The sequence below is a fragment of the Aythya marila genome (genome assembly GCF_965140915.1).
Source record: "Aythya marila genome assembly, chromosome: 30".
Lineage (NCBI taxonomy): Eukaryota > Metazoa > Chordata > Aves > Anseriformes > Anatidae > Aythya > Aythya marila.
In genome coordinates, this window is record NC_139071.1 from 2021773 (window position 1) to 2045357 (window position 23585).

Consider the following 23585-nt stretch of genomic DNA (forward strand, 5'->3'; position numbering starts at 1 on the left):
AGGATGCTGGGGGAAGGAGCAGCAGGGTGATTTGGGGGGGAAGGAGGGGACCCCCAAAAAATCGATGCCGGGGAAGGGAGGAGCAGGGTGAAGGAGCAGCAGGGTGATTTTTTTTTGGAGGGGGGACCCCCAAAAAAAAAAAACGATACCGGAGGAGGGAGGAGCGGGACGGATTGGGCGGGACGGGGCGGGACGGGGCGCTGGGGACGGCCCCCCCCGGGGCTCCGCTCTCCTTCTCCCGGCCCCGCTCCGGGGCGGGGCGCGCCCGGCACCGGCACCGGCACCGGCACCGGCACCGGCACCGGCCCCGCCGCGCCGCCCCCGCATGAAGGTGCGCGGGGCCGGGACCGGCACCGGCACCGGCACCGGGGGCGCAAACGGGGAGGCGGCGGCGCGGCGGGGGGCGGCGGCGCTGGGGCCCCGGTGCCGGTTGGAAGCGGGGAGAAGCGGGCTGGAGAGGGGGCCCGGAGGTCCCCCACCGCCCTCCGGTGGGCTCGGGGGGGACGGGAAGAGGCTGCCGGTGCTGCTGAGGAAGATGCACTTGTTCCGGAGCTCCAGCTACGAGATCCGGCTGGAGGGAGAAGGGGGAAGCTTGCCCCGCATCCAGGGAATCCGCTGGGTGAGTGGGGACGCGGGGACGCGGGGACAGACGTGGGGACAGCAGGGGAATGGGGACGGATGCAGGGACACGGGGACAGCAGGGGCGTGGGGATAGCAGGGGCATGGGGACGGACATGGGGACATGGGGACAGACATAGGGATAGTGGAGGTATGGGGACAGCAGGGACATGGGGGTAGCAGGAACCTGGGGACAGACATGGGGACATGGGGGTAGCAGGGATGTGGGGACAGCAGGGACACGGGGACAGGGGGGACATGGAGACAGACATGGGGACAGTGGGGGCATGAGGACAGACGTGGGGACATGGGGATAGTGGGGACAGCAGGGACGTGGATACAGATATGGGGACAGCAGGGACATGGGGACAGCAGGGACAACAGTCACCGACCCCACCTGCAGGAGCCCCCAGCACCCCTCAGCATCCCTCCCTGCGCCGAGAGGGCTGGGGGCTACGAGGTGGAGCCGAGCAGGACCCCCACCCTTATCACAGCCCCCAGCCCCTCTTTGTAGGGCAGCTTTGGCCTTCCCGAGCCCCCCCAGGTGGGCTGGCAGCGAGCCGTGACCTGCACCCCGCTCCGGTTTGCAACCTGTGGGGCCAGGCGTGTGGCGAGCACCCTTGGGTGGCCGCCAGCCCCGGCCCCTTCTCCTGGGCGCAGCTGGCAGCGGGGGCACGAAACGAGCCCGGGGCCGTCGTGCTCCAGCGCTCGGCACCTGGGCAGAGCACCCCGACCTGCAGCCAGCGAGCAGGAAACACCTTCCCCGTGCCCGTGGCACGCAGGGTTCAACACGTTCCCTCCCCGCTGGCGGCTCAGCCCGTTTCTCCAGGCGGAACCGGTCGCTTGGCAGCAGGACGGTGCCCGGCGCCACGGCTTCCAGCCCCCCAGCCCGCTGCCGACCCCCTTTGCCAGCCCCTGGGGTCCCCTCTGCCGGCCCCCCGCTGTCCCCTGGGTGCTGGAGGTGGCCGCAGGCACCCGATGTCCCAGCCGAGCCCCGTGGCCGCCCGCCTTCCCCTTCCCACGCTGCCTGAGCTGGCACAAACGTCCTTAAGGAATAAGGAGAAATCGCTTTGCGTGCTTTTGTGCCGTCTGCAAGCTCTTTCACAAGCAGAATTCCCTTTTCTCTCTCTTTATTTTTTTTTTCCCTCCCCTTCGTTCTGATGTTTTCCTCCCCAGAACTTGCAGGGACTGACTCCCTTTGGGGTATTTTTATTTAACGAGCAGAGGGCTCGGGACAGCAGCAGGTCGCGGCGCCGCTGTTTTCAAGTGCTGGGCTACCAAAAATCTGGCAAAATCTCACAGCGTGGTGGCACGTGCAGTGTGGCAGGAGCGTCCCCTCCTGCGTGGCTCCCCCCTTGATGGGCATTTGAGGGGATTCTTTTGGGGAGGGGGACAGAGGGGGTGTTTTCCCCTGTTCTTGCAGGTCTGAGGGTGCTCGAGTGGGGAGAGGCGGGTGGTTGGGAGCCATCTGGCTGTGCCTAGGTGACGCAGTGTCCCTTGTCCCCATGGCTGCAAGCTCCTGGAAGCTCCTCGTCGTGTGTGGCTCTGTCCCGTCCCTCTTGGGGACCCTCTTGCCTGTCCCCACAGCCACCAGCTCTCCTCCAGCTCTGCTCTTTGCCACGAGGCTCCGGCGTCCCCAAACAGCTGCACCCATCCCGCAGCACAAGCGCCGTCGTCACCGCGTCCCTGGAGAGGTCCCCTTGGAGACCCCTCCCCTGCGAGGGTCCCAGGGGGGGGATGGAGGGAAGCCAACCCCTTGGCTGGCTGCCGTGCCTTTGGAGCCTGCGGATGGGCGAGGACTTTCTCCGGAGCCGTAAAGCCTGAAATAGCTCCTGTTGTTTTTCCTCGGGATCCCAAACAAAGCGGAGCGCGAGCGCGGAACGGTCGCTGCCGGCCTTGGCCGCTCGCCCGCGGCTGCCGGATTTCTGGAGACCGGCAGGATCTCAGCGCCCCCGTGTCCCGTAAGCAGGAAGATGGAAACAGGCAACTCCTTCGGAAGCCCTTTGGAGACGGCGGCCGCGATGCTGCGACGACCTGGGGGGGGGACGACATCCTGTGGGGCCAGCCCTGGGAACTCACCCAGCTCCTGTGCGCGGGGAGCGGGCGTGCTTGGGAAGGCGTTTTGGGGGGATTTTGCCCGCGTTTTCCAGAGCTGGTTTTGCAACGAGCAGGGAGAAACCTCCCCACGCAGCCGTCCTTGGGTTTTTCTTGGTCTCCTTCACCGTCCTTGCTTCGAGGAGGACCGTGGCACGTCCTGGCTCTCGGCCCCAAGGACAGACCCACGTCACGAAGCCCGTCCCGTACGGGGCCGGTGCGGGTGGCATCGCCCTGCGGGTCCCTCGAGAGGCAGCTCCACGTTTCTCAGCCCGGGCTCCTGTTTGCAAACATTTGCTCTCCGATTGCCGGAGCGTTTCCTGCTCCGCGGGGCGTCACGGGACTCGGGAAAGTTTGCAGAGTGAGTAAGCGGCGGCGCCCCGGCTTTGGTGACAGCGGCCAGGCTGGGAGCGTCCCCGGGGACCTGCCACTTGGTTTCCATCTGTCCCCCGACTCCCAAATTGCTCCTGAGCCTCTTGCAAGCTGCTGCCTGAGGGCTCGAGCTCCAGAAGAAGAAGAGGAGGAGGAAGAAGCCCTGGGGGTTTGGGAAGGGCTGAGGCAGGCAGAGCACCCGGCCGTGCGCCCACCTCCATCACCTGCCTGCACCCAGAGGTGCCGGGGCCGTTTGGTTTCCCCTCAGCTCCCTGCTGGGTGTTTTTTTCCCCTCAAATTCCCTCGCAGAGGAGGATTCTGCAGCTCATCACCCTTGAATTCCTTCACTGGGGCTTCCATCGGGGCCGTCCCTCTTGCTGGGGTTGCCCACACCACCGCCGCCAGCCCGGAGCCAGCAGATTTGAGGAGGATCTGGCCCAGAAGACGCCAAATCGCCAAAATTACATTCTGAGCACCCACCAGCCCCGAGTGCTTCAGGACCCTTCTCAAAGCAACCAGAAACAACCGGGGAGGGATCCCACAAAGCCTCCCCCTGGGGACCAGCCCCCTCAGCACCCGAGGAGGATGCTCCTCGCTGCGTTTTGGGGTTAATGCTCCGAGGGCAGCGGCTGCCTCCGTGGAAAACAGGTCTGACTGGGCTGGGATGCTCTGGGGACGGATTCAGCACATGTCTCGGAGAGGACAGGTTGTTTGTTCAGGGCCGTGGCCGTGTGGGAGGTGAAACATCCCTCGAGGTTTAACCGGAGCTGTTGGAGCAGCGCGGTTTTCGGAGCGGACGAGGATGGTGCGAGCAGCTGGAGGTGTTTCCATCTCATCCAGCAGCCCCGTTGGGTGCCCGGAGTGGATTTTTTTTTTTTTTTTTTTGGCAATGCCACGCTTTCGTGATGCCTGGCAGGGTCTGTGGCTTTGGATCGCCGCACGCACCCTGCTAGCGGAGGCAGCTCCCAGCAGTTCCCGACGGTGCCGTGATGGATTGCTCCAGGAAGGAGTCCCCGAGCCCAGCAGGGCGATGCTATTTCGGGACTGGCCTTGGTGAACGGCGGAGACGTTAGGGGAGCTGGTTTAGAAAGCAGCACTGGGTCAGCCCATCGTGTGTCGAGCCGGTGTCAATTAAACAAAGCAAGAACTCAGCGGGTGACAGGGGTTTCCGTCCCTAAAAGATGCATTTTTACCAAGCAAGGGTTTGGAGAAGGAGGGAGAGGCTCAGCACCGAGGTACGAGAGCTGCAAAGAGCAGGGAGGAGCTCCCGGGGATGACTTTGGGGCTCAGCTTCACAAGCACCGGGGAGAGGATTTATCTTCTGCCCCCTCCCAGCGACTCGCAGCTCGGCCCTCCTGAGCTGGAAGCGGTGCCTTTGCACGGGACAGATATTTTTGGCCTCCCTTTAACCCACCCAGCCCCTTTCTGCAGCAAATTCGGCATCCCCTGTGCCCTGCAGCAGGGAGTACCCCCGGTTTGTGCCCCCCTTCTCACCCCATTTCATTCACATCTGCTCCTTCGACTTGCAAGAGACCCTCGTTGGCTTCAGAGGTCCTCCAGGATGAGGCTTTTTGGGGCATTTCACGGCCTTTATTTCATTTCTCTTTGAGGCTAAGGGAGCGCTGAAGGGCCGAGGGAGAAGGGTGTGCTGTGGCCTGGTGCCGTGGCACACCAAGGGATCCTATTTTCTTCCCTTCCTGCCAACACCCATCCCACTATTTGCATTTTTTACAGCTACGGGGGCCTGGGCTCCTGCTGCGCTCGAGGAGTAACGATCAGCCCGGAGCCTCTGACCACGAACAAGGGGAATTTGAGCTTGTTTCCTTCCGATACCCCATCCTCACCTATGTCTGGGCTGAATTTCTGCTTCCCTGCTGGGAACACAAAAACTCATCCCCAGGAGGCTCCATCCCCTCGTGCACCTGAAGGTTATTGCTGAATGCCACCGCACCGTGTCGGCACGAGCCCGGTGCTCGGGAGCTTCCAGGATCCCCCCTAAAATCCTTTGGGAAAAAAAAAACAAAACAAAACAAAAAACTTCAATTTTGCCACCTGCAGCCCTCCGTCTGGCCGCTGAGCTCCTGCAGTTGTGGGACCAGCACGTCCCGGTGCTGTTCCTGTTTAGTTTCCAGGAGTTATTGCGTGAGCTTTTCTGGCTGTGCCTCGATCCGGGACCAGTCCCTGCAAAAAGGGGTTTGGGTGGGCTCAAGGACGTGGCCAAAACTCATCATCATCGCTCTCTGCCATCCTCATCCTGCTGTGGGATGGGCTGGCAGCGGGTCTGCTCCTCCAGCTCTTTCCTCTGGAGTTTGTGATCTTTTTTCCCCCTCCTCGTTTGGAGCCGGCTTCAAAGCTGGAGGAAAAAACTTGGGGCCTTCCCTCTCCCTGCCTCGGGGCCGCTCCAGCTTCCCGTGGGTCTTTCTGATGTCCTCCCCAAGTGACGTTTGCTCCGTGGCTCCAGTAAGGCTCCTTTGATCCTTGTTTGTGAGGGTTTTACTTTTAACTTCCTTCTTTTATCTCCCGGCTCGCTTGTTTGAATGCGCTTTCTGTCCTGGAGTTAAACATCACCGCCGGGGGGGGCATTTTGCAGGGTCAGGTCCCCCGGTGTGCAAGGCTCCCCAGCCACCAACCCCTTTTTTTTTTTGGTTTTCCAGACCCCGCTTTTGGACACTGAATCCTCTCTGGAGTATGGACACAGCCTTACCCAGGTGGGTGCACAGGGGATGCCCCCAAGGGCACGAATTCGGTGCTTGGGGAAGGGTTGAGGGGGGCAGAAACGTCTCCAAGGCTGGGGTGGGTAGGGGGCCGTGGTGGGATGGGCAATCCCTTGGGCTCCTGGGTTCCTGGGGCTGGGGATGGAGGTCCTGGGGTGCTGGGATGGGGTCAGGGCATGGCACCCTGGCACCAAATTGGGGACGTTGAGCAGGAAGCCTGCTGGCGTGGAGGTGCCCGTCACTGCCCGTGCCCTCCTGGCTGCACCACAAACCATAAAACCTCATTTCTCCCCCCCAGGCATCCTCGGAGAGGATCTGGCGAGCCGGGAAGCTCCTCTTCACCCACCTCACCAGCACCTGCCCAGGTCTCATCCGGGACCACAAGCATCACCTGCGGCACCACAGGTGGGACGGCGAGCATCCGCGCCGCGCGTGGGGCCACCGCGGGCTGCCAAGGACCCTCTGAGGAGGGCTTGGCTGTGCTCCTGGGTGCTGCAACCCCCTTTTGGGGGCATTTCTCAACGCTTCTCCCCCTTGCAGGCAGTGCTGCTCGGGGAAGGAGCTGGTGGACTGGCTGCTGAACGCGGGGCTGGGCGTCCAGACGCGGAGCCAGGCTGTCGGGGTGGGCCAAGTGCTGGTGGACGGAGGGGTCCTGACGCACGGTGAGCACCACCGGGGGTCCTCTGGGCCTTTGGGTGCTGGGTGCACCGGGTCGCCCGGCTCCCGTGGTCTCCCTTGGGTGCTTGTGGTGCCACGCACGCCCAAGCTGATGTGTGTTTCCACCCCGCAGTCAAGCAGGAGTGGCATTTCCAGGACAAGGACACGCAGTTTTATCGCTTCGCCGAGCTGGAGCTGAACCCCGAGCCCGGCGCGGGGCTGCGGGACGCGGAGGAGCTGCTGGAGGCCGTGGCTTTCCTGGCCCAGCTGGGTCCCGACGCGCTGCTCACCATGGCCCTGCGCAAGCCGTGAGTGCCTGGGGGCTCCCAGGGGGCCGGGGGGGGGGGCTCGTTGGGACCCTGCTCCACGCAGCTCTGGAGATGCCAAAGGTTGGGGTGCGCCGAGCATCCCTTCCCCAGCTGCCAGGTCGAGGACTTGAGGGGGTGCCACCGGCTTGTGCCCGGAGCAAAGTGGCACCCGAGGAGGTGGCAGGGAGAGGTGCAGGGCCCTGGGGTGCTCACGGTGGCCGCTCACCCACCTTTCTCCTGCCAGGCCGGCCCAGCGCACGGAGGACGAGCTGGAGCTGATATTTGAGGAGCTGCTCCACATTAAAGCCGTGGCTCACCTCTCCAACTCGGTGGGTGCCCCCCACCCCTTCCTCCATCCCCTCCCAAATCCTCCTGCACCCTCCTCCTCCTCTCCTGGCCCTCTCCAGCCGTGCCTGGGGCCCCCTGCCACCCCGCCACCCCATCCCGAGCGTGTCCCCTCCTCGCTTGGCCCTAAGGGTGGGCGCCTCTTGCCGCAGGTGAAGCGGGAGCTGGCGGCCGTGCTGATGTTCGAGTCACACCAGCGAGCTGGCACCGTGCGTGAGTACCGAGTAGCTCAGATGTCCCCAAGGACAGGACGTCCCCGAGGACAGGGTCCCCAGGCGGGGCGGACGTTGCCCTCGGTGCAGAGGCTCCAGCTGGATTTTCTTGGACCGGGGACGGTGGGAACGGGTGGGATGGGGATGATGGGGGATGCTGGGGGTCTCCCCAGAGAAAACCCATCGTTTTTTTCCCCGCAGTGTTCAGCCAAGGAGACAAAGGCACCTCGTGGTACATCGTCTGGAAGGGTTCGGTGAACGTGGTCACCCACGGCAAGGTGGGTGCGTCCCTGCGCGGCCACCTTGTCCCCGATACCACCAGGTGCCGAGGCGTGGGGCTCTCCAGACACCCTGCATCCCCCACCCGGAGCAGGGGACCGGGGTTTTCACCCCATCCCTGTCCCCCCGCAGGGTTTGGTGGCCACCCTGCACGAAGGGGACGATTTTGGGCAGCTGGCGCTGGTGAATGATGCACCCAGGGCGGCCAGCATCATCCTGCGGGAGGACAACTGCCACTTCTTGCGGGTGGACAAGCAGGACTTCAACCACATCCTCAAGGTGGGCAGGGGGATTGGGGGGTTCCCGTGCCGGGCACGGCACCAGCACCCCATCCTGGGCACCCTCCCGGCGCTGTGGGATGCGCAGAGCCGTGGGGTTTGTAGGGTAGGACAGTTCTCCGCGTGCCGACGTGATTTTTGGGGCGCTCCCCAAAATTTGGTGCTTTTCCACGGCCACCTTCCCCCTCCAGGACGTGGAGGCCAACACCATGCGCCTGAAGGAGCACGGGAAGGTGGTGCTGGTGCTGCAGAAGAACCCGCAGGGTGGCAGCAGCCAGCCGGCCGCGGCGCGGAGCAGCAGGTGACAGCCTCCCGTCCCCGTCCCTCCTTCCCGGGGCTGCCACCCCACATCTCCTGCCCCTCGGCCACCTCCCCGGCCGTGGCCGGGCTCCTCAGCCCCATTCCAGGGGCAGGATGGGGAGGGCACGCCGTGCTCGCCGTCCCTTCCCTGATGCGCCCCATCCTCTGCCCCCAGGTACCTGGTGATGGCCGGGACGCCGGAGAAGATCCTCGAGCATCTGCTGGAGTTCATGAGGCTCGACGCCACGCTCTACGACCCCGTGGGTAGGTGGGGGACCCGGCACGGGGGTCCCGGCAAGGGATCCCCTGCTTCCCGTGTTGTCACCACCCCAGGAGTTGAACCAAAAAAGCCACTTTTCGCACCACAAAATCCCTCACCCGGGCTGGGAGAGAGGAGCAGCTCCGGAGCCTCTCCTCCCTCCTCGCCCAACGCCCTGCGCCTCCCTTCGGAGAGCAGCAGAAGAGGGCGAGCCGGGAGCTGGGAGCCAGGAGATGTCCCCAGCGGGCAAAAAATGCGAGCTGCTGAGCTGGCGCCAGCCGAGGCGGCTTGGAGTCGAATCTCCTCCGAGCGCGGAGCTTTCTCCTTCTTTTCAAATTAAAAAAAAATTGCTCAACCCTTTCCCAGGCATTTAGGAGTAAAAAGTGACCGGCAAGGAGCACGCTTGCTGTGGGTTGGGGGGTCGCCGACCCACTGGGGGTGTCACGAAGGGTGGTGGGGGCTGTTCTGCTCTCTTCCAGACACCCTCCTGGGGGATTTCCTGCTCACCTACACCGTCTTCATGCCGACCTCGCAGCTCTGCAGAGCCCTGCTGCACCAATATCCTTCTGTGGCTGGACTGGGGGGGGGTCCACGGCATGCACCCCCTCGCTGGGGACCGGCGGGCTCAGCTTGGCCCCTGCCACCCCAGTGGGACACCAGGGCTTGGCTGCGGGAACCCCAAACCCCGCAGGCACATCCCCGTTCCCATCCCATCCTGGCGGGTGAGGGGGTCCCCTCGCTGCCCCGCCCGCTCCCCCTGCCCCACGCCAGTCCAAACCAGTGCCCTTAACTGGTCCCAGTTTCCGCGCGGAGCCGCTGGAGGGCTCGGAGCAGGAGAAGGCCACCTACTCCCTGCACAAACGCCGCAAGATCCTGCGCTTGGTGAGCCAGTGGGTGCTGCTCTACGGCCGCCTGCTGCAGGGCGACCGCAGCACCACGGCTCTGCTGCAGGTACCGGGAGCTGGGGGGGCGTCCCCGGGAGGGGTCCGGCCACCGCCACGCGGCGCTGACCCCCCCTTTGCCTCCCCCAGAACCTCGCCGACTTGGCGAGCCGGGACCCCCGCCTGGGAGGGATGGTGCAGGAGCAGGAACGCCGGCGGACCCGAGTGTGAGTTTTTTCCCCCTGGGGGGGGGGTTGTGGAGAGCAGCAGCGCCCAGCCGGACCCCCGGTGTCACCCCGGTGTCCTTGTCCCCACGGGGGTCCCCAGGGGGGGTGGCGTTTCACCTGCTCCGAGGGGTTTTAACACCTCTCTCCGTGCAGGTTGGAGAACGGAGACGGCAGCGTTTCTCCCCAACCCAAGGTAAGGGGGGAATGGCAGTTTGGGGGGGAGCTGGGACCCCCCCCAAGGAGAGGGGTGGCTTTGGGGACGGCATCGTGCCCGCTCTCTCCCACCTCGGGCACAGGCTCGGAGCTCCGTGAGCTGGCTGGCGAGCCAGGACGAGGCGGCTTTGAGCAGCAGCTGTGCCTTACGAGCCCAGGATAAAGGTAGGGGGGGGCTTCGGGGGGGGGGGGTCACCCCCTTTCCTATGGCCACCCTGCTGAAGAATGAACGCCCGCAGTGCCCTACGAGATCTACAGACCCGACCACTCGTGCCTCGTCACGGTGCTGCCCATCAACGCCTCGGTGCGGGACGTCCTGCGCTCCCTCGCCCCCCGGCTCGGCCGGGACCGGGAGCACCTCCTGGTGAAGGTGAATTCGGCTGGAGGTGAGCATCCGTGTGTCCCCCCCCCACCACCCTCCCGGGGGGCACCCTGGGGTCCCTCTCCCGTGATGAAGGGAGCTGTAGGATCACCGCCCTGCCTCCTGCAGATAAAGTGGGGCTGCAGCTGGACGCCGTGGGGGTGTTCACCTCGCTGGGGCTCAACGAGCGGCTCTTCGCCGTGAGCGTGGAGGAGCTGGGAGGCTTGGTGAGCACCGGGGGCAGTGCTGGGGGGGGGGCAGCACGGGGCTGGGAGCTGCTGGAGGGGGACAGCGGCGTGGTTCGGGTGCTCCGGGGGGTGGGAAGCGGGCTGGGCATCGCTTGGCCCCGTGGAGCGAGTCTGCTCCCGCTCGCTCCCGGTCCCTCTGGGGGTCCTGGGGGTGATAGGGGGGTCCAGGAGCCAAGATAGAGGTGGGGGGGGTTGAGTGGGATGAGCAAGAGGTGATGGAGAAGGAGCCATGAGCAGTATAGGGTCATCCATGAGCCATGCCGAGCTATATAGGGTCATCCAAGAGCCATGCCGAGCTATATAGGGTCATCCATGAGCCATGCAGAGCTATATAGGGTCATCCATGAGCCATGCTGAGCTATATAGGGTCATCCATGAGCCATGCTGAGCAATATAGGGTCGTCCATGAGTCGTGCTGAGCTATATAGGGTCGTCCATGACCCATACTGAGCTACATAGGGTCATCCATGAGCCATGCCAAGCTATATAGGGTCATCCACAAGCCATGCTGAGCAATATAGGGTCATCCATGAACAGTGCTGAGCTATATAGGGTCGTCCATGGGTTATGCTGAGCTATATAGGGTCATCCAAGAGCCATGCAGAGCTATATAGGGTCGCCCATGAGCCATGCTGGAGGTGGTGGAGAGGGTTCGGTGAGCTGAGCGAAGGGCGATGGGGGAACCCAAGGCAGCAGAGGAAGAGGAGCAGTGAGGCAGGCTGGAGGCGATGAAGGGGGTGCACGAGGCAAGCCAGAGGTGCCGCAGGGGGGTCCCGAGCCTACCTCGAAGCGATGGAGGAGGCTCGGTGAGCCCGGCCACAGGCAAGGGGCACGGCTCCGACCCCAGCCCCTCGCCCTTCCCCTGCGTGCAGACCCCCCACCCCGAGCAGCTGGGCCCCCACGTCGGCTCCTCCGAGACCTTGGACCTGATCAGCTCCAAGGACCTGGCGAGCCACCTGACGGATTACGACTGGAACCTCTTCAAGAGCATCCACCAGGTACGGGGCAAGCGCCCGGACCGGGACGAGCTGGAAGGGGAAACCTCCCCCGAGACCCCCCCTTTGGCCACCCCCTCGGCCACCCTCAGGCACCCCGCCGGCCCCGCAGGTGGAGATGATCCACTACATCGTGGGGCCGCAGCAGTTTCACGAGGTGACCACGGCCAACCTGGAGCGCGTCATGCGGCGCTTCAACGAGCTGCAGTACTGGGTGGCCACCGAGCTCTGCCTCTGCCCCGAGGTGGGCAGGAGAGCCCAGCTCCTCCGCAAGTTCATCAAGCTGGCTGCGCAGTGAGTGTCCCCGTCCCCGTCCCTGTCCCCGTCGGGACCGGCTGGGGGTGTCCTAGCTGAGCCCAGCCCTGCCCGCAGCCTCAAGGAGCAGAAGAACCTCAATTCCTTCTTCGCGGTGATGTTTGGGGTCAGCAACACGGCCGTCAGCCGCCTTGCCAAGACCTGGGAGGTAACGGGTGTCCCCCCCCCCGGGACAGAGCAGGGTCCCCTGGGCTAGAAAAGGGATTGGGGTGGCCGGGCTGCTGGGCTCCGAGCTGACCCCAAAAGGTTTGGGGGTGAAGAGGGGCAGGATCCACCCGTGCATCCGTGGTTGGATCCCAAATCCCGCGCACCGCGGTGGAAACGGGCTCCAAGTTACCCTGGAGCAAGCTTGGAGCCCGGAGAGGAGCATTGGGATGGGGGGCTCGGAGGTGCCCCGAGATTTAAGGGGGGGTTCAGGTGTAGTGGGGGGGATGCATGGGGCCATCCTGACCCCCCCTTCTCCGCGCAGAGGCTGCCCCACAAGATCCGAAAGCTGCACGCCGCGCTGGAGAGGATGCTGGTGAGCGCGGGCACTTTGTGCAGAGCTGGGGAGGGGGCACAGGGTTGGGGCAGGGGGCAGAGCCGGGGGGGCATTCCCTTCTCCCAAATTTGGGGCCGTGCCGAGCACCAGGGCACCAGAGCCCCCTCCCCTGGAGACCCCCACCCCGCTGAGCTCCCGCTCTGTCCCCAGGACCCGTCGTGGAACCACCGGGTCTATCGCCTGGCCGTCGCCAAGCTGAGCCCCCCCATCATCCCCTTCGTCCCCCTCCTCCTCAAAGGTGGGTGCCGCAGCTCTGGGGGCCCTTTGCAGGCACCCAGCCCTCCCCAGGGAGCAGGAAACCAAGCTGGGGGCTCGCTCTGATCCCCAAATCCCCCCCCCCCTTGCTGCAGACATGACCTTCATCCACGAGGGCAATCGCACGCTGGCCGAGAACCTCATCAACTTTGAGAAGATGGTGAGTGCCGGGGGGGGTCCGGGGGGGTCCCTCCTTGCTGTCCCCTTGGGGAGGCAGACCCAGAGCATCCACACGGCATCACGAACCGCCCCCCCCTCTCCTCCGGGGGGCCAGGACCCCCTTGCTGATGGGGTGGGGGTCACGGGGTGGCTGTTGCTCAAGCCGTGGGGGGGTGGGGGGGGCTGTGTTTTCCCAGCCGGGGAGCAAAACGGTGCCGGGTGGCAGCAGGTGACCTTTGTGCATTGCCCGCAGCACATGATGGCCAAGACGGTGCGTGTCCTGCAGCGCTGCCGGGGCCAGGCGCACGGTGAGTGCCCCCTGGGGTCGGGGGCGAGGAGTAGGAGCCCAGGGTGGGGTTGAGGTCCCCCCCCCGGGGCCGTAGCTGAGCTCCTGCTCTCCCTCCGCACCCAGCTCCGCTGTCCCCGCTGCGGAGCCGCTCCCCGCACCGCCCGGAGGACCCCAAGGCTGTCAGGATGAGCACGTGTACGTTGGGTGTTGGGAGACCCCCGCCCCGTGGGGCTACGTGGGCGCCCACCGTCCTTCCCTGGGAGGCACCCTGAGGGCAGCAGCTTGGCTGCAGGGGGAGAAATTTGGGCGGGGGGTGGCGGAGCTTTGGGGCGCGCAGGGGTGGAGGGCGAGCTCCTGCTCCCTGCCATCCCCAGCTGGGCATTGCTTCGCCCCGTGGAGCAGGTCTGCTCCTGCTCCTACAGCTCCTGGGAGTGATGGGGGGGTCCACGGGATGGGATGGGGGTGATGGGGGGGGATTTTGGTGTGCTGGGTGAGAGGAAAGGGAGGGGGACCCGTGTGCCGCGCTGGAGGTGGCGGAGGAGGTTCAAGGAGCTGAGCTAAAGGTGATGGAGGGGATCAGGGAGATGAGCTGGAAAAAAATGGAGGGGATTTCGGTGAGCTGGGCAATAAGGGGTGGAGGGGGAGCCACAAACCGAGTGGGAGGTGATGGGGCAGGACCCCTGAGTCTGGCCACGGGGGGTGCACGAGCCGAGCGGGGGGCGATGGAGGGGGCTGAGGGAGCCCGGCTCTGAGCCCAGCTCTCCACCGCAGGCTCGGAGCAGTCCCTGAGCGTGCGGAGCCCCGTCTCCACCTGGGCCTACCTGCAGCACCTGAAAGCCATCGACAGCCAGAAGGAGCTGCTGCGGCTCTCCCGAGACCTGGAGTCCTGACGGGGAGGAAGGGGAACGGAGCAGGGACGCAGCGGGGACACGGCAGTGCGCACACGTGCATGTGCCGGGTGGGGGGCAGCCCTCAGCTCTGCTCCCCACGGCTCAGGGCGCACGGGGACACCCTGGAGCTGGCCAAGAGCCTCTGCTCGGCCGTGCCCTGGACCCCAAAACCCCGGCGCTGGCAGAGCACGGCAGCCGGGAGCCCACGGAGGGGGGCTGCGGGCAGGCGAGGCCACGGACAGCGGGGTGGGGAGCCCCCACGCAGCGAGCAATAGAGGTATTTTTGTATGCACGGCTGCAGCCACCTTTCTTCGCCACGCAGCAGCCCGGGTTCACCCCTTGCAGGAGCTGGGGTGGGGGGAAGGAGCCCCGGCTGCCCCACACCGATGCTGCTCGCCCCGGGGGTGCGGGGCTGGAGGGTGCCCATTGCTCCTCGTGGCTTTGGCTTGTGCCGACCCAGAGGGGGCCACCCCGATCCTGTACCCTGCTGGTCCTCTGGGAGGTGTCACGGCCCCAGGACCAGCTTTGGGATGCTGCACAGCCCCAGAAGCTGAGCCTGGGCCGAGCACAGCTGCCTGCGTGCCTCAGTTTCCCCACCCGGATGGGGCACAAGCAGCCACGCGTGGCAGCAGCCTCCTTGGCACAAGAGGCAGCCGATGCGCAGAGTCAGCGCGGGATGACGTGAAAACATCCCAGAAAACAAAACTGCTGTCAGCGAGGACAAGTCAACGGGGTCACCAGCCCAGGGTGGAGGGGGAGGAAATGACTGAGGGGTGAGGAGGAAGCCAAACCTGGCCCTTATTACACCAAACGCTGCTCACCTGTGCCAGATGATGCATCCCGGCGGGGTTAAGGCTGTTGCAAGGCACAGGGTGTGTTGCGGGCAGCTGCTGAGTGGTTTGCTGCTCAGAAATCCCCTCCTCTGGGCTGGAGGGGGCAGTTGGTGGGGGTGATGCCCTTAATTTGGGGTGGGGGCGATGCTCCCTGCGTGGGGAGGTCCTGTCCTGGATCTGCTGGCGGTGAGGGCGCAGGGGAGGTGCAGCAGCAAGGGTTTTTTTTTGTCTGTGCAGCAGGAAAATGCTGGGCCCTGGGGTTTAGGCTCCGGGTGAGGCTCCCTGAGAAGCCCCCGGTGCCATACGGGAAGCAAAGGAGGCAGAAAGCAGCAGCCGAGGCGCACCCTGAGGTGCACACCAATGGGTGCCGCTGGTCCCATCGCTCTCCTGGAAGGGCGATGCTTGCGGGCACCCAACCAGCCCCCAGAAGGAAGGGGATTGGGATATTTTCCTGCTGGGGCTCGGAGCAGAGCCCCGTGAGCAGCTGTGGTGCTGAGCTGTGCTGGGGGCTGCGCAAAAAGTCGTTATCCCTGCAATTAACCGGGGGTAGAAAGGTGCCAAGGGGGCAGGAGGGGATTTAGCACCAGGTGCCAGGGAGGGACCGAGCTGTGGCACTGATCCATGGGGAAGTGGGGGCTGTGGGCAGGCAGGGAGCCCCCTCCCCAGAAGCTTTCCCTTTGCTCCTCCATCACTGCCCAGGGGGAGAAACTCGGGCGCGAGGAGTGGAGCAAGGCAGGGAGCTGGATTTACCAGCCCTCCTCCCATTCCGGGCAGCCTGTAATTAGGACGTGCGCCTAACGAGCTTTGCCAAAGTCGGGGCGCAGCCTGCCCGCGAGCTCCTCGGTGGCACCGGGCTCCTCCCTCGGCTCCCGGGGCCCCACATATAGCAGGGAGCGCCGAGCAGCACCCACATTTCCAGCTGGCTTCTCCGGGGTGCTCCCCAGCACCCGGCTCAGCTCCCGCAGGAGGATGAAGCCCTGGATGCTCCTCATCGGGGTGGGGATGGCCTTGGGCTGCGTGGCCGGCCGTGAGTAGCAGGGCCCGGCTTGGGGAGGGGGCTGGGGGCTCACCGAGGGTCAGATCCAGCAGAGGTTTGTAGGGGAATGGGTGGAGGGTGGTGGTCGTGGGGTTCCTCCGGCTCTGGGGGCTCAGCTGGAGAGGAGGGGGCTTCATCCTTCTCTTTGCTGCATTGTGACCCCCCCCTGGGTTGCTCCCCTCTGAGTTCTGCTGGGCTTTCTTCACCCAAATTCACCTTCCTCTGCATCCTGGGGGAGGATTAGAGGCAATATTTCCCCGCTACCTTACCCGCAATCCTCCCGGTCGATGCTGGAGGGGAGCTCGCCGGCTGCAGGGAGAGCACGGCACGAGCTGGGGTGCCTTGCCCATCACAAGCACTGCCCAAAAAAGCCACCAAAGCTCCGCTGTGCTCCCGGACAGCCCAGCACATCCACACAGCCCATCCCACAGCCCTGGGGCTGGGCACGGGCCGGTCAGGGCGGCTATACTGGCACAACCCCAGTGTCCGGGCTGGAAGCGCACTGGGATTTACTGGGGCTCCCAGCACCGAGTTGCTTCTCGCCCTGGTTTCATCCTGAGCCAGGTCCCGGCTTTTGGTCGGTGAGCAAAGCCTCGGGGGTGCCGTGTGAGAGCTGTGATCTGCCCGCACAGCCCCAAAAGTGCTGGCAGCTCCCAGCTCATGAGCTGGGATCCTGTGGGGCAGGTCGGGTGGCTCCGGGAAGTGGATTTGGCGGCGTTTGGTCATCCCATCCGTCACGCCGAGATCGTCATCGCGGGTGCTGGCTGGCGTGTGGCAGGGCCTCTGGCTGGAGAAGGGCACGTGGTTCGTGTGGGACAAGGGATTTGGGAGATGGGGCAGAGCAGCAAGCCCGGGATGGGGCTCCTGGGGCATCAGGGACGGAGCACGAGGCAGGTGGAGCTCAGCCAAAGCTGTTTGGAGATGGGCTCGGGTGGACGAGCAGGAAAAAAAAAATTTGGTTTTGGCACGATGATGCACCAAGGAGCAGCTTCTGGGCATCGGCTTTGGGGCTCTTTGTTTCCGAGCATCCTGCACGTGGCCGGGTGTTGTCCTGGCCGTGTTCTCACATAAAATGCGAGCTGTAATCCCTTCTCAAGAAGGGAGTTTCACCACTTTTCTGACGTGGCCAGCAGGCTGTATCTGGCCTGGAGGTGAGCGGAGAGGAATTTTGCAAGGCAGGTGCAGAAGAGGAGCTGCTGCTGCAATCCTTGCTGCTTTTGCAATCCAGCTGGTGGGCTGCCCTGACACTTTGATGTATTCTTGTCTTGCTTAATGCAAGCACCGAAACCGTCCTTGCTTGGAAGCATCACCGGGGTGTGCTGGAGCTGGGGAGCAGCCGGCGGGGCAGGACGAGGGACCTGGGACGAGATGAAGGGGGTTGCAGCCAAAGGGGAGCTTTGCTCTTCTCCGAGATCCTTCCTCAAGGCCCTGAGAGAAGGTGGAGGGATCCTGAAGGCAGACAACGTCCCTGGATGAGGTCCTGAGCAGCCCCCTCTAACTGGACCCCAAATTTCGCTCTGGAGTGATGTGGAGAGGCGGTGGGGCCCCAGCCCCTGCCTGGGGGAGCGAGGAGCTGGGGAGCATCTCTGGCTGCTCGTGGTGCACCTCTGCGGTGTAACAACCACCCCGATCCTCATCCAGGCAGGACGGTGGCTGGAGGTTTTGCCCAATTACCCCCAAAATGTTTCCCCTCGCCTCGGGGAGCGGAGCTGCTCGGGAAATAGCCTGCGTTCTCCCCATCAAAACCTCCTGGCAGAAATGAAGTCGAGTTTGCTCTCGTCCAAAAGCTGCGTTCAGGCAGGGACTGGCCTGGCTGGAGAGCTGAAAATGAGATATTTGACAGTGATTTTTGTCTGGCTCGGTGCTTCCCAGAGAATATCCGTGGGCTGGGCGAGCCCCGTCTCACCGGGGGCCATTCCGAGGGTTTGGTTGCCAAACCCACATCTGGCCTCCACTTGCCTCATCTGGCAAGTGAAGCTTTCTGCTGGGGAAGGGCCGAACACCAGGGGCTGGTCCAGGGGGCGATGGCTCGGAGGAGAGGGCAGGAGGATGGTCCTGGGTCCCCCCACCCAGATCCCAGCACCAGCAGTGTTTGGGCACGGCTGGCCACGTCCTCCTTCTCCAGCTGCCCTCCTCCAGCCCTGTGAGCTCTCCCACCAGCTTTTCTCTCCCCCAAATCTCCTGCAGCTCCTCTAATTTGACCACCAGGAGTGCCAGGCTGCCCTGCAGCTGCTCGGCTCTGTTTAGGTTTGAACCTCTCCGCAAGGCGAGCAGCTTCTTGCAGTCAGCCCCGTGCCCTGCGCTGGGAGAAGCCTTGGCTTGTTGCTGCTGTTTTTCGTGGTAGAAACCGATGCTGAACTCGCTCCTCCGAGGGATCTGCAGAGCTCCCAGGCTCGGCTGAGTCACTGCACGTCCTGGTACTGGGTTTTGCTGCGACACGCTCGGGCAGCACGCGCCCCGTGACCGTCTTGGTGCTGGCTGGTGTGTGGGCAGCTCCTTTGCGCCTTGCGCAATCCCTCCCGCTGGAAAACGAGCCTGGATGTGTCATTCAGCCCGACTTAGCCCAAATGCTGCTTTTGGGATGGAGAGGGGTGCTGTGCTGCGCCATGGGGGTTGCAGCTGCTGTGCCCACCGGGGATCCAGACCTGGCTGTCCTGCTGCACGGATGGGTGACACCAGGGCGCACGAGCGATGCTTGTCCCCAAAACCATCGGGTGGTCCTTCCCTTTACAGCTCTTTCCAGTTGTCCCTGCATCAGCATGGGTGAAAATGGGACTAAAATAGCACCGAGGGTGAATCTCCTCGAGGAGCATCCCATGAAATCAAGCAGGATTGCCCTTGCAGCAAGACCAGCCAACAGGGGCTGCTGGGGCAAAGAGGTTCTTCCTCCCAGCTCATCACCTGTAGGGCCATGTTTCTGCTGTCCCCAAAACCGACAAATAGTGGGGGAAAAACGTAGAAGAGCAGAGCAAGCAAAGTGGCTGCAGAGAGGAGCCACCCAGGGTGACCTCGGAGGTCAGGCTGCGCACTGCCGGCTCAGGATCTGCCCCGTGGGCACGTTTGGCTTGCTGGAACCGAAGGCAGGCCACCCAGAGGTGTTGCTCGCCGTGTTTATGCTGCTGCCTGATTGCAGGTTTGCAAGGGAAAGCAACACTCTCTCCTCCAGGGATCGCTTTGCAGGCTGGCTCGTCCGGGGCATGGCCTCTTGGCACATCCCTTGGGGTGCCGGCACCAAGGGGGTGTCGGGGAAGCCGTGCCCAGGCTGCCCCGTTCATCAGGAGCATCGTCAAGCAGTGGGCAGAGAAAAAGGCACCTTCCCCAAGCACGATGCCTCCTGGTTGTCCCTTAATTAAAACCAAACCTCTGGTCCCACCTCGGTCCCCTACAGCCCAATTTGCTTGGCAGCAGGCGGCCCTTGCCCCTCGGAGAGGTGGCATTTGTGCTATTCGGAGCACGGCTTGAGTCGCCGCGTTATTTTTAGCTTCGCCACAACGCGTAATAAAGCACGGGCTGCCCGACGTATTCATCACATAAATAGTTCGCCGGGGAGGCCCCAGTTTGCCCGGCGTGGCGGAAGGACTGGTGGACGGGTAGAAAATGAAGGCGTCTGGAATGTGGCACTCCTCCGCGCTGGGGACGGCTGGGCCTGGGGCACTGCCTCGAAGCCTGGTGTTAACGGGGTGAATCAGAGCAGGCAATTAGTGGTGGGGAGCCAAAAAGGTGCTTCCCCGTGCCAAGCGACCTGCCAGGGACCCCGGCGTGGCACGTGGCTGCGGCCGAAAGGGGGTGACCCGTGGTGATGCGTCCTGGGGACTCAGCCGGTCCAAATGCCACCCCAAAATGTTGGGAAAGGAAGGATCCTGGACAGCTTCACGGCGGGAGCTTGGTTCTTTTGGCTACCCCAGGATGGGAGCAGGGAGGGAATGCGCTGAGCTATGGGCGTTGGGGTGCTGCAGCATCCCCATGGTCCGGGGAATGAGGAATTGGCCCAGCTCCGGAGCACCTGGGGCTCCTTTCCTCTCTCCTGGACACCCTCAGCACCGGTGTCCCCGTGCTGTCCCCTGCCACCAGCCAGGACCCAGAGCCACGCGGCAGCTTGGGCAGAAGGTGGAGATGCTCCCGGATTTGGGGACGGATGATGCAGGGCTCCTGGAGCACCCCGCAGACCACGCTGTTGTTTCTCTCCCCCAAAGAGCTGTACACGGCCCCCGACTCCTGCAAGGGGCGCTGCGAGGAGCCCTACAGCAAGGAGGACGAGTGCCACTGCGACGCCGAGTGCGAGAGCCACCACAACTGCTGCGAGGACTACTACGAGCACTGCCGACCGGGTGAGCACTGCTGCGTGAGGAGGGGGCTCCGTGGGGATGCTGGAGCCCGTCGGTGGGGTGCCAAGGGCTGATTCCGTGCGGGCACCCACCCGTGCCACTGTGCGCTTGTGCGCATGGTCCTGGGCAGCCCCAGCCTGCGTCTCCATCACCCTGAGCCCTTTTTCTTGTTTTTGTGCAGGTGGGGAATGGGGCGAGGAAGCAGCACGCAGGCATGCTGGTGGTGAGTGGCTCTGGGTCCCCTCTGTGTGCCTCTGGGCTGCTTGCTCCCAGGGCCGACAGCGTGGGGCGGCGCGGTTTTGGCACCTTTGAGGTGCTGCCACCGTTTGTGCAAAGCCTCTGCGTGCTGGTGCTGAGCCTGGGGGTCGAGGACTGATGTCCCCCTCTCACTTAATGAAGGCTCTTGCCCCCAAAATGTGGGGTTGGAGCCGGCTGGGACCCCCCTGCGCCCTGCGGTCACCCCGTGCCTCTCCCCGCAGAGGGTTTCTCCAGCAGCCGCGATGCCATCAGCGACCAGGAGCTCCTGCAGGTCTCCGAGCAGCTCTACGGGGCCGATCACAACAAAGCCCGGCCCCAGGACATCACCATCAACCCTCAGTACCGGGCTGCCCCCGACGAGACGGATGACCAGGAGGATCGCTCCCCCCGGCCGTGAGTGCGCCCCGGCACTGCCACCAGCGCCCTCACCACGTGCCAAGGGACCTGGCCGTCTGGAGAGGGGTCCAAAAGGGTCTCCAAAGGGTTCCTCTCCCCCCCTCCCCAGGCTCTACGCGTTCGTGAACGAGAAGCTCTTCTCCAAACCCACCTACGCCAGCTTCATCAGGCTGCTGGACAACTACCAGCGGGCGACGGGCCGGGAGGAGGAGGTGACGGCGGAGGAGCTGAGGGAGCAGGACACCTTCCTCCGGGAGGTGATGAAGACTGAGCTGATGAAGAAACTCTTCGCTTTCCTCCATCAGAAAAGTGAGTGTGGAGCTTGGGAGGAGCGGGGTCGCCGCGTGTCGATCCCCCGGCTCCTATTTCCCTGCCTCCCTCCCCGTTCTGCTTTGCCCGCAGACCGCTACGGCTCCGAGCAGGAGTTCCTCGAGGATTTGAAGGAGATGTGGTTCGGCCTCTACTCCCGAGGCAACGGCGAGAAGGACTCCAGCGGCTTCGAGCACGTCTTCTCGGGTAGAGCCGGCGCGTCCCGGTGGGATGGGGCAGGGTTTGGGCAGTGGGGAGGGGTGCCCGGCTCACCCCAGGGTCTGGTTTGTGCCTAGGGGAGATTAAAAAAGGGCAAGTGAGCGGGTTTCACAACTGGATCCGCTTCTACCTGCTGGAAAAGCAGGGACTCGTCAACTACTACAGCCACAACTACAACGGGCCGGTGAGTGCTGCCCCCATGGGAGGGTTTGGGCTGACCTCGCTCCATCAGCTGCACCCCGAGGGGGGCAAACGGGGACCCCCCCGGTGCATGGGGCAGAGGTGCTCACCCCTCTGCCCCCCTACGTGGACTTTGGGGTGGAAGCAGGGTGGGGAGATCTGGAGAAAGTGGTTGCAAAGGGCAAAAGAAGCTCCCAGACAGGAGCAGGAGTGAGGCTGGGAGCCTCCTGGAGAGGCCACACGAAGGTTTTGCTTGGCTTCCGAGGGTCTCAGCCCCCGATCCCCCTTCCCCTGCCCTGCAGTGGGACTCCTACCCCGACGTGCTGGGGCTGCAGTTCAGCTGGGACGGCTTTTACAAGGAGGTGGGCTCCGCGTTCATCGGCTGCAGCCCCGAGTTCGAGTTCGGCGTCTACACCTTGTGCTTCATCGCCCGTCCTGGGAGGGCGTAAGTACGGCGCCGTGTCCGTCCATCCATCCGTCTGTCCGCCTGCCACCGAGCCCTCCTGCTCCCCACGGAGCAGCCAAGTCAGCCCCTGGGCACTCGGCACGGTTTTTGGGGGCGTTACGGGTGGGATTGGGATGGGATGGGGACGTGGGGACACCGGGAGAGCTTTGGGGAGGGAGGAGAGGTGAGCGTGGGGCGCAGGGGTGGGATTGGGATGGGGACATGGGGACACCAGGAGAGCTTTTGGGAGGGGATAGAGGTGAGTGTGGGGGTCAGGGGTGGGATTGGGATGGGATGGGGACGTGGGGACACCGGGAGAGCTTTGGGGAAGGAGGAGAGGTGAACGTGGGGCTCAGGGTTGGGATGGGGACATGGGGACACCGGGAGAGCTTTGGGGAGGGGGGAGAAGTGAACGCGGGGCTCAAGGGTGGCACGTGTGTCCCCTGTGTGTCCCCACAGATGCCACCTGAGCCTGGGTGGCCACAGCATCAGCATCCAGACCTACACCTGGACCAAGTCCACCTACGGCCCTGGCAAGAAATACATCGCCACCGCCTACGTGATCTCGCCCTGAGGCTGCCCCCATCCCGGCTGGGAGGAACGGGGCGGCCGCAGCCCCACTGCTCCGGGGCCCTGGGCTGCCCCACGCCGTGGATCCCCCGTGTGGGGCAGGATTTGTCCCCCCGTGAGAGATGGGGAGCCCCGGGACCGACGTGGGGCAGGACGGAGGTGGCTGTGGCCCGTGTGGAGGCAGCGAGGGGAGGGAGGCAGCAGCCCCAGTACCTCCCAGTGATGCATCGCCCGGTCATGGCAGGAGAGCAGGGGGCAGAGAGGGACCCGCAGTGGAAAGAGGAGGCCCCCCCGAGCGAAATAAATACTGACCCTGGAAGGAGATGCGGTCACCTCCTCGGTGTTGGAGACCCTGCTGTGCCCCGAGGGATGTGCCATGGGCAGCAGCAGCTCTGCCAGCCCCCCCCCCCACGCCCCAGCCCCATGGATAGGGTGGGTGTTGGGACCCCTGGGTGCTGCCAGGTGTTCCCCAAATCGCCTTTCCCCTGGGGCCACCCCATCCTCCCCATCCCCTGCTCTTATTTTACCCCATCAGTGCGTGTATAAATGTGTGTGCAAACGGATAAAGAGTGCGGGGCTGCTCCCTTCCATCGGGGACCCCAAGAAGACCCCCCCCATGGTCCTTGGGCAGCTGCTGACGGGTCCTGCCCCGAGGAATTACCCCACTTGGGGACCCACGGGGCTGCCGTGTGCCCACGGCTGCGTCCCTGGGGACCGTCACAGGGGAATCGGGGTCTGCAGAAGGTGCACCCTCCTCCCGGAGCCCAGCTGTGCTCTCCGGGGGGGCTCTCCCCAGTGGCCCCCATTCCCAGCACGGAACTGGAGCTGCTCCAGGCTCCTGGGGGCTCTCTGAGCACGGGCACCCCAACATCTCCCGCGCCTGGGGGAACAAATCCCAGACCCTGTGGGCAGCTCAACCAAAGGAGATGGCACCCGTGGAGCTCTGTTCCCCACCTCCCCACGCTGTCCCAGCACCCTTGGGGGGGGCTGACAAAGACCCCTACCACCCCCTTGCTGCTTGAGCCCCCTGAGCCGCCCAGACCCCATCCTTTTCCCCACACGTGCACCCTCTCCTCCTCCCCTTGGCGATTCGGGTGCCGTGGGCAGGGTGGCCACCCTCTCGGGGGTGTTGGCTCGCGTGTCATTTTATCCGTGTCCCCCCCCCCCGGCTGCTTTCCTGCACCCCCTGGGCTTGCAGCAGCGC

At 64.4% G+C, this 23585-nt stretch overlaps 2 protein-coding genes across 6 annotated transcripts; both read left to right on the forward strand.

Annotated features, from left to right (window-relative positions):
* Nucleotides 1–247: 247 nt before the first annotated feature.
* RAPGEF3 (Rap guanine nucleotide exchange factor 3) lies at nt 248–14102 on the forward strand. Of its 5 annotated transcripts, none has more exons than XM_082781362.1 (27): nt 248–619; nt 5739–5792; nt 6097–6203; nt 6339–6460; nt 6589–6763; nt 7008–7092; nt 7261–7321; nt 7522–7598; nt 7732–7878; nt 8069–8178; nt 8353–8441; nt 8916–8994; nt 9237–9387; nt 9468–9544; nt 9698–9736; nt 9834–9922; nt 9997–10143; nt 10248–10345; nt 11239–11364; nt 11507–11655; nt 11734–11824; nt 12146–12196; nt 12368–12455; nt 12568–12632; nt 12885–12939; nt 13044–13115; nt 13692–14102. In XM_082781362.1, the coding sequence occupies exons 1-27, from the start codon at nt 326–328 to the stop codon at nt 13808–13810; spliced, it is 2817 nt and encodes a 938-aa protein (XP_082637488.1). In that variant the 5' UTR covers nt 248–325; the 3' UTR covers nt 13811–14102. The 5 variants fall into 5 exon arrangements, with proteins under 5 accessions (XP_082637488.1, XP_082637489.1, XP_082637486.1 ...); XM_082781363.1 differs by having other exon boundaries at nt 11510–11655; XM_082781360.1 differs by having other exon boundaries at nt 249–619; nt 11474–11655.
* Nucleotides 14103–19817: 5715 nt separating this feature from the next.
* Nucleotides 19818–22917, forward strand: ENDOU (endonuclease, poly(U) specific; the record flags this gene model as incomplete). The annotated part of the gene is made up of 8 exons (XM_082781458.1): nt 19818–20007; nt 20186–20227; nt 20484–20655; nt 20768–20967; nt 21061–21174; nt 21264–21370; nt 21669–21811; nt 22271–22917. The coding sequence occupies 8 exons, from the start codon at nt 19818–19820 to the stop codon at nt 22383–22385; spliced, it is 1083 nt and encodes a 360-aa protein (XP_082637584.1). The 3' UTR covers nt 22386–22917.
* Between the last annotated feature and the right edge of the window lie 668 nt (nt 22918–23585).

Coding starts and splice junctions, on each gene's coding strand:
- RAPGEF3 (XM_082781360.1), top strand. CDS start 326: ATGAAGGTGCGCGGGGCCGGGACCGGCACCGGCACCGGCACCGGGGGC. Junction 10,346..11,238: donor TGGAGGAGCTGGGAGGCTTG/GTGAGCACCGGG, acceptor CCCTGCGTGCAG/ACCCCCCACCCCGAGCAGCT. Junction 12,456..12,567: donor CGTCCCCCTCCTCCTCAAAG/GTGGGTGCCGCA, acceptor CCCTTGCTGCAG/ACATGACCTTCATCCACGAG.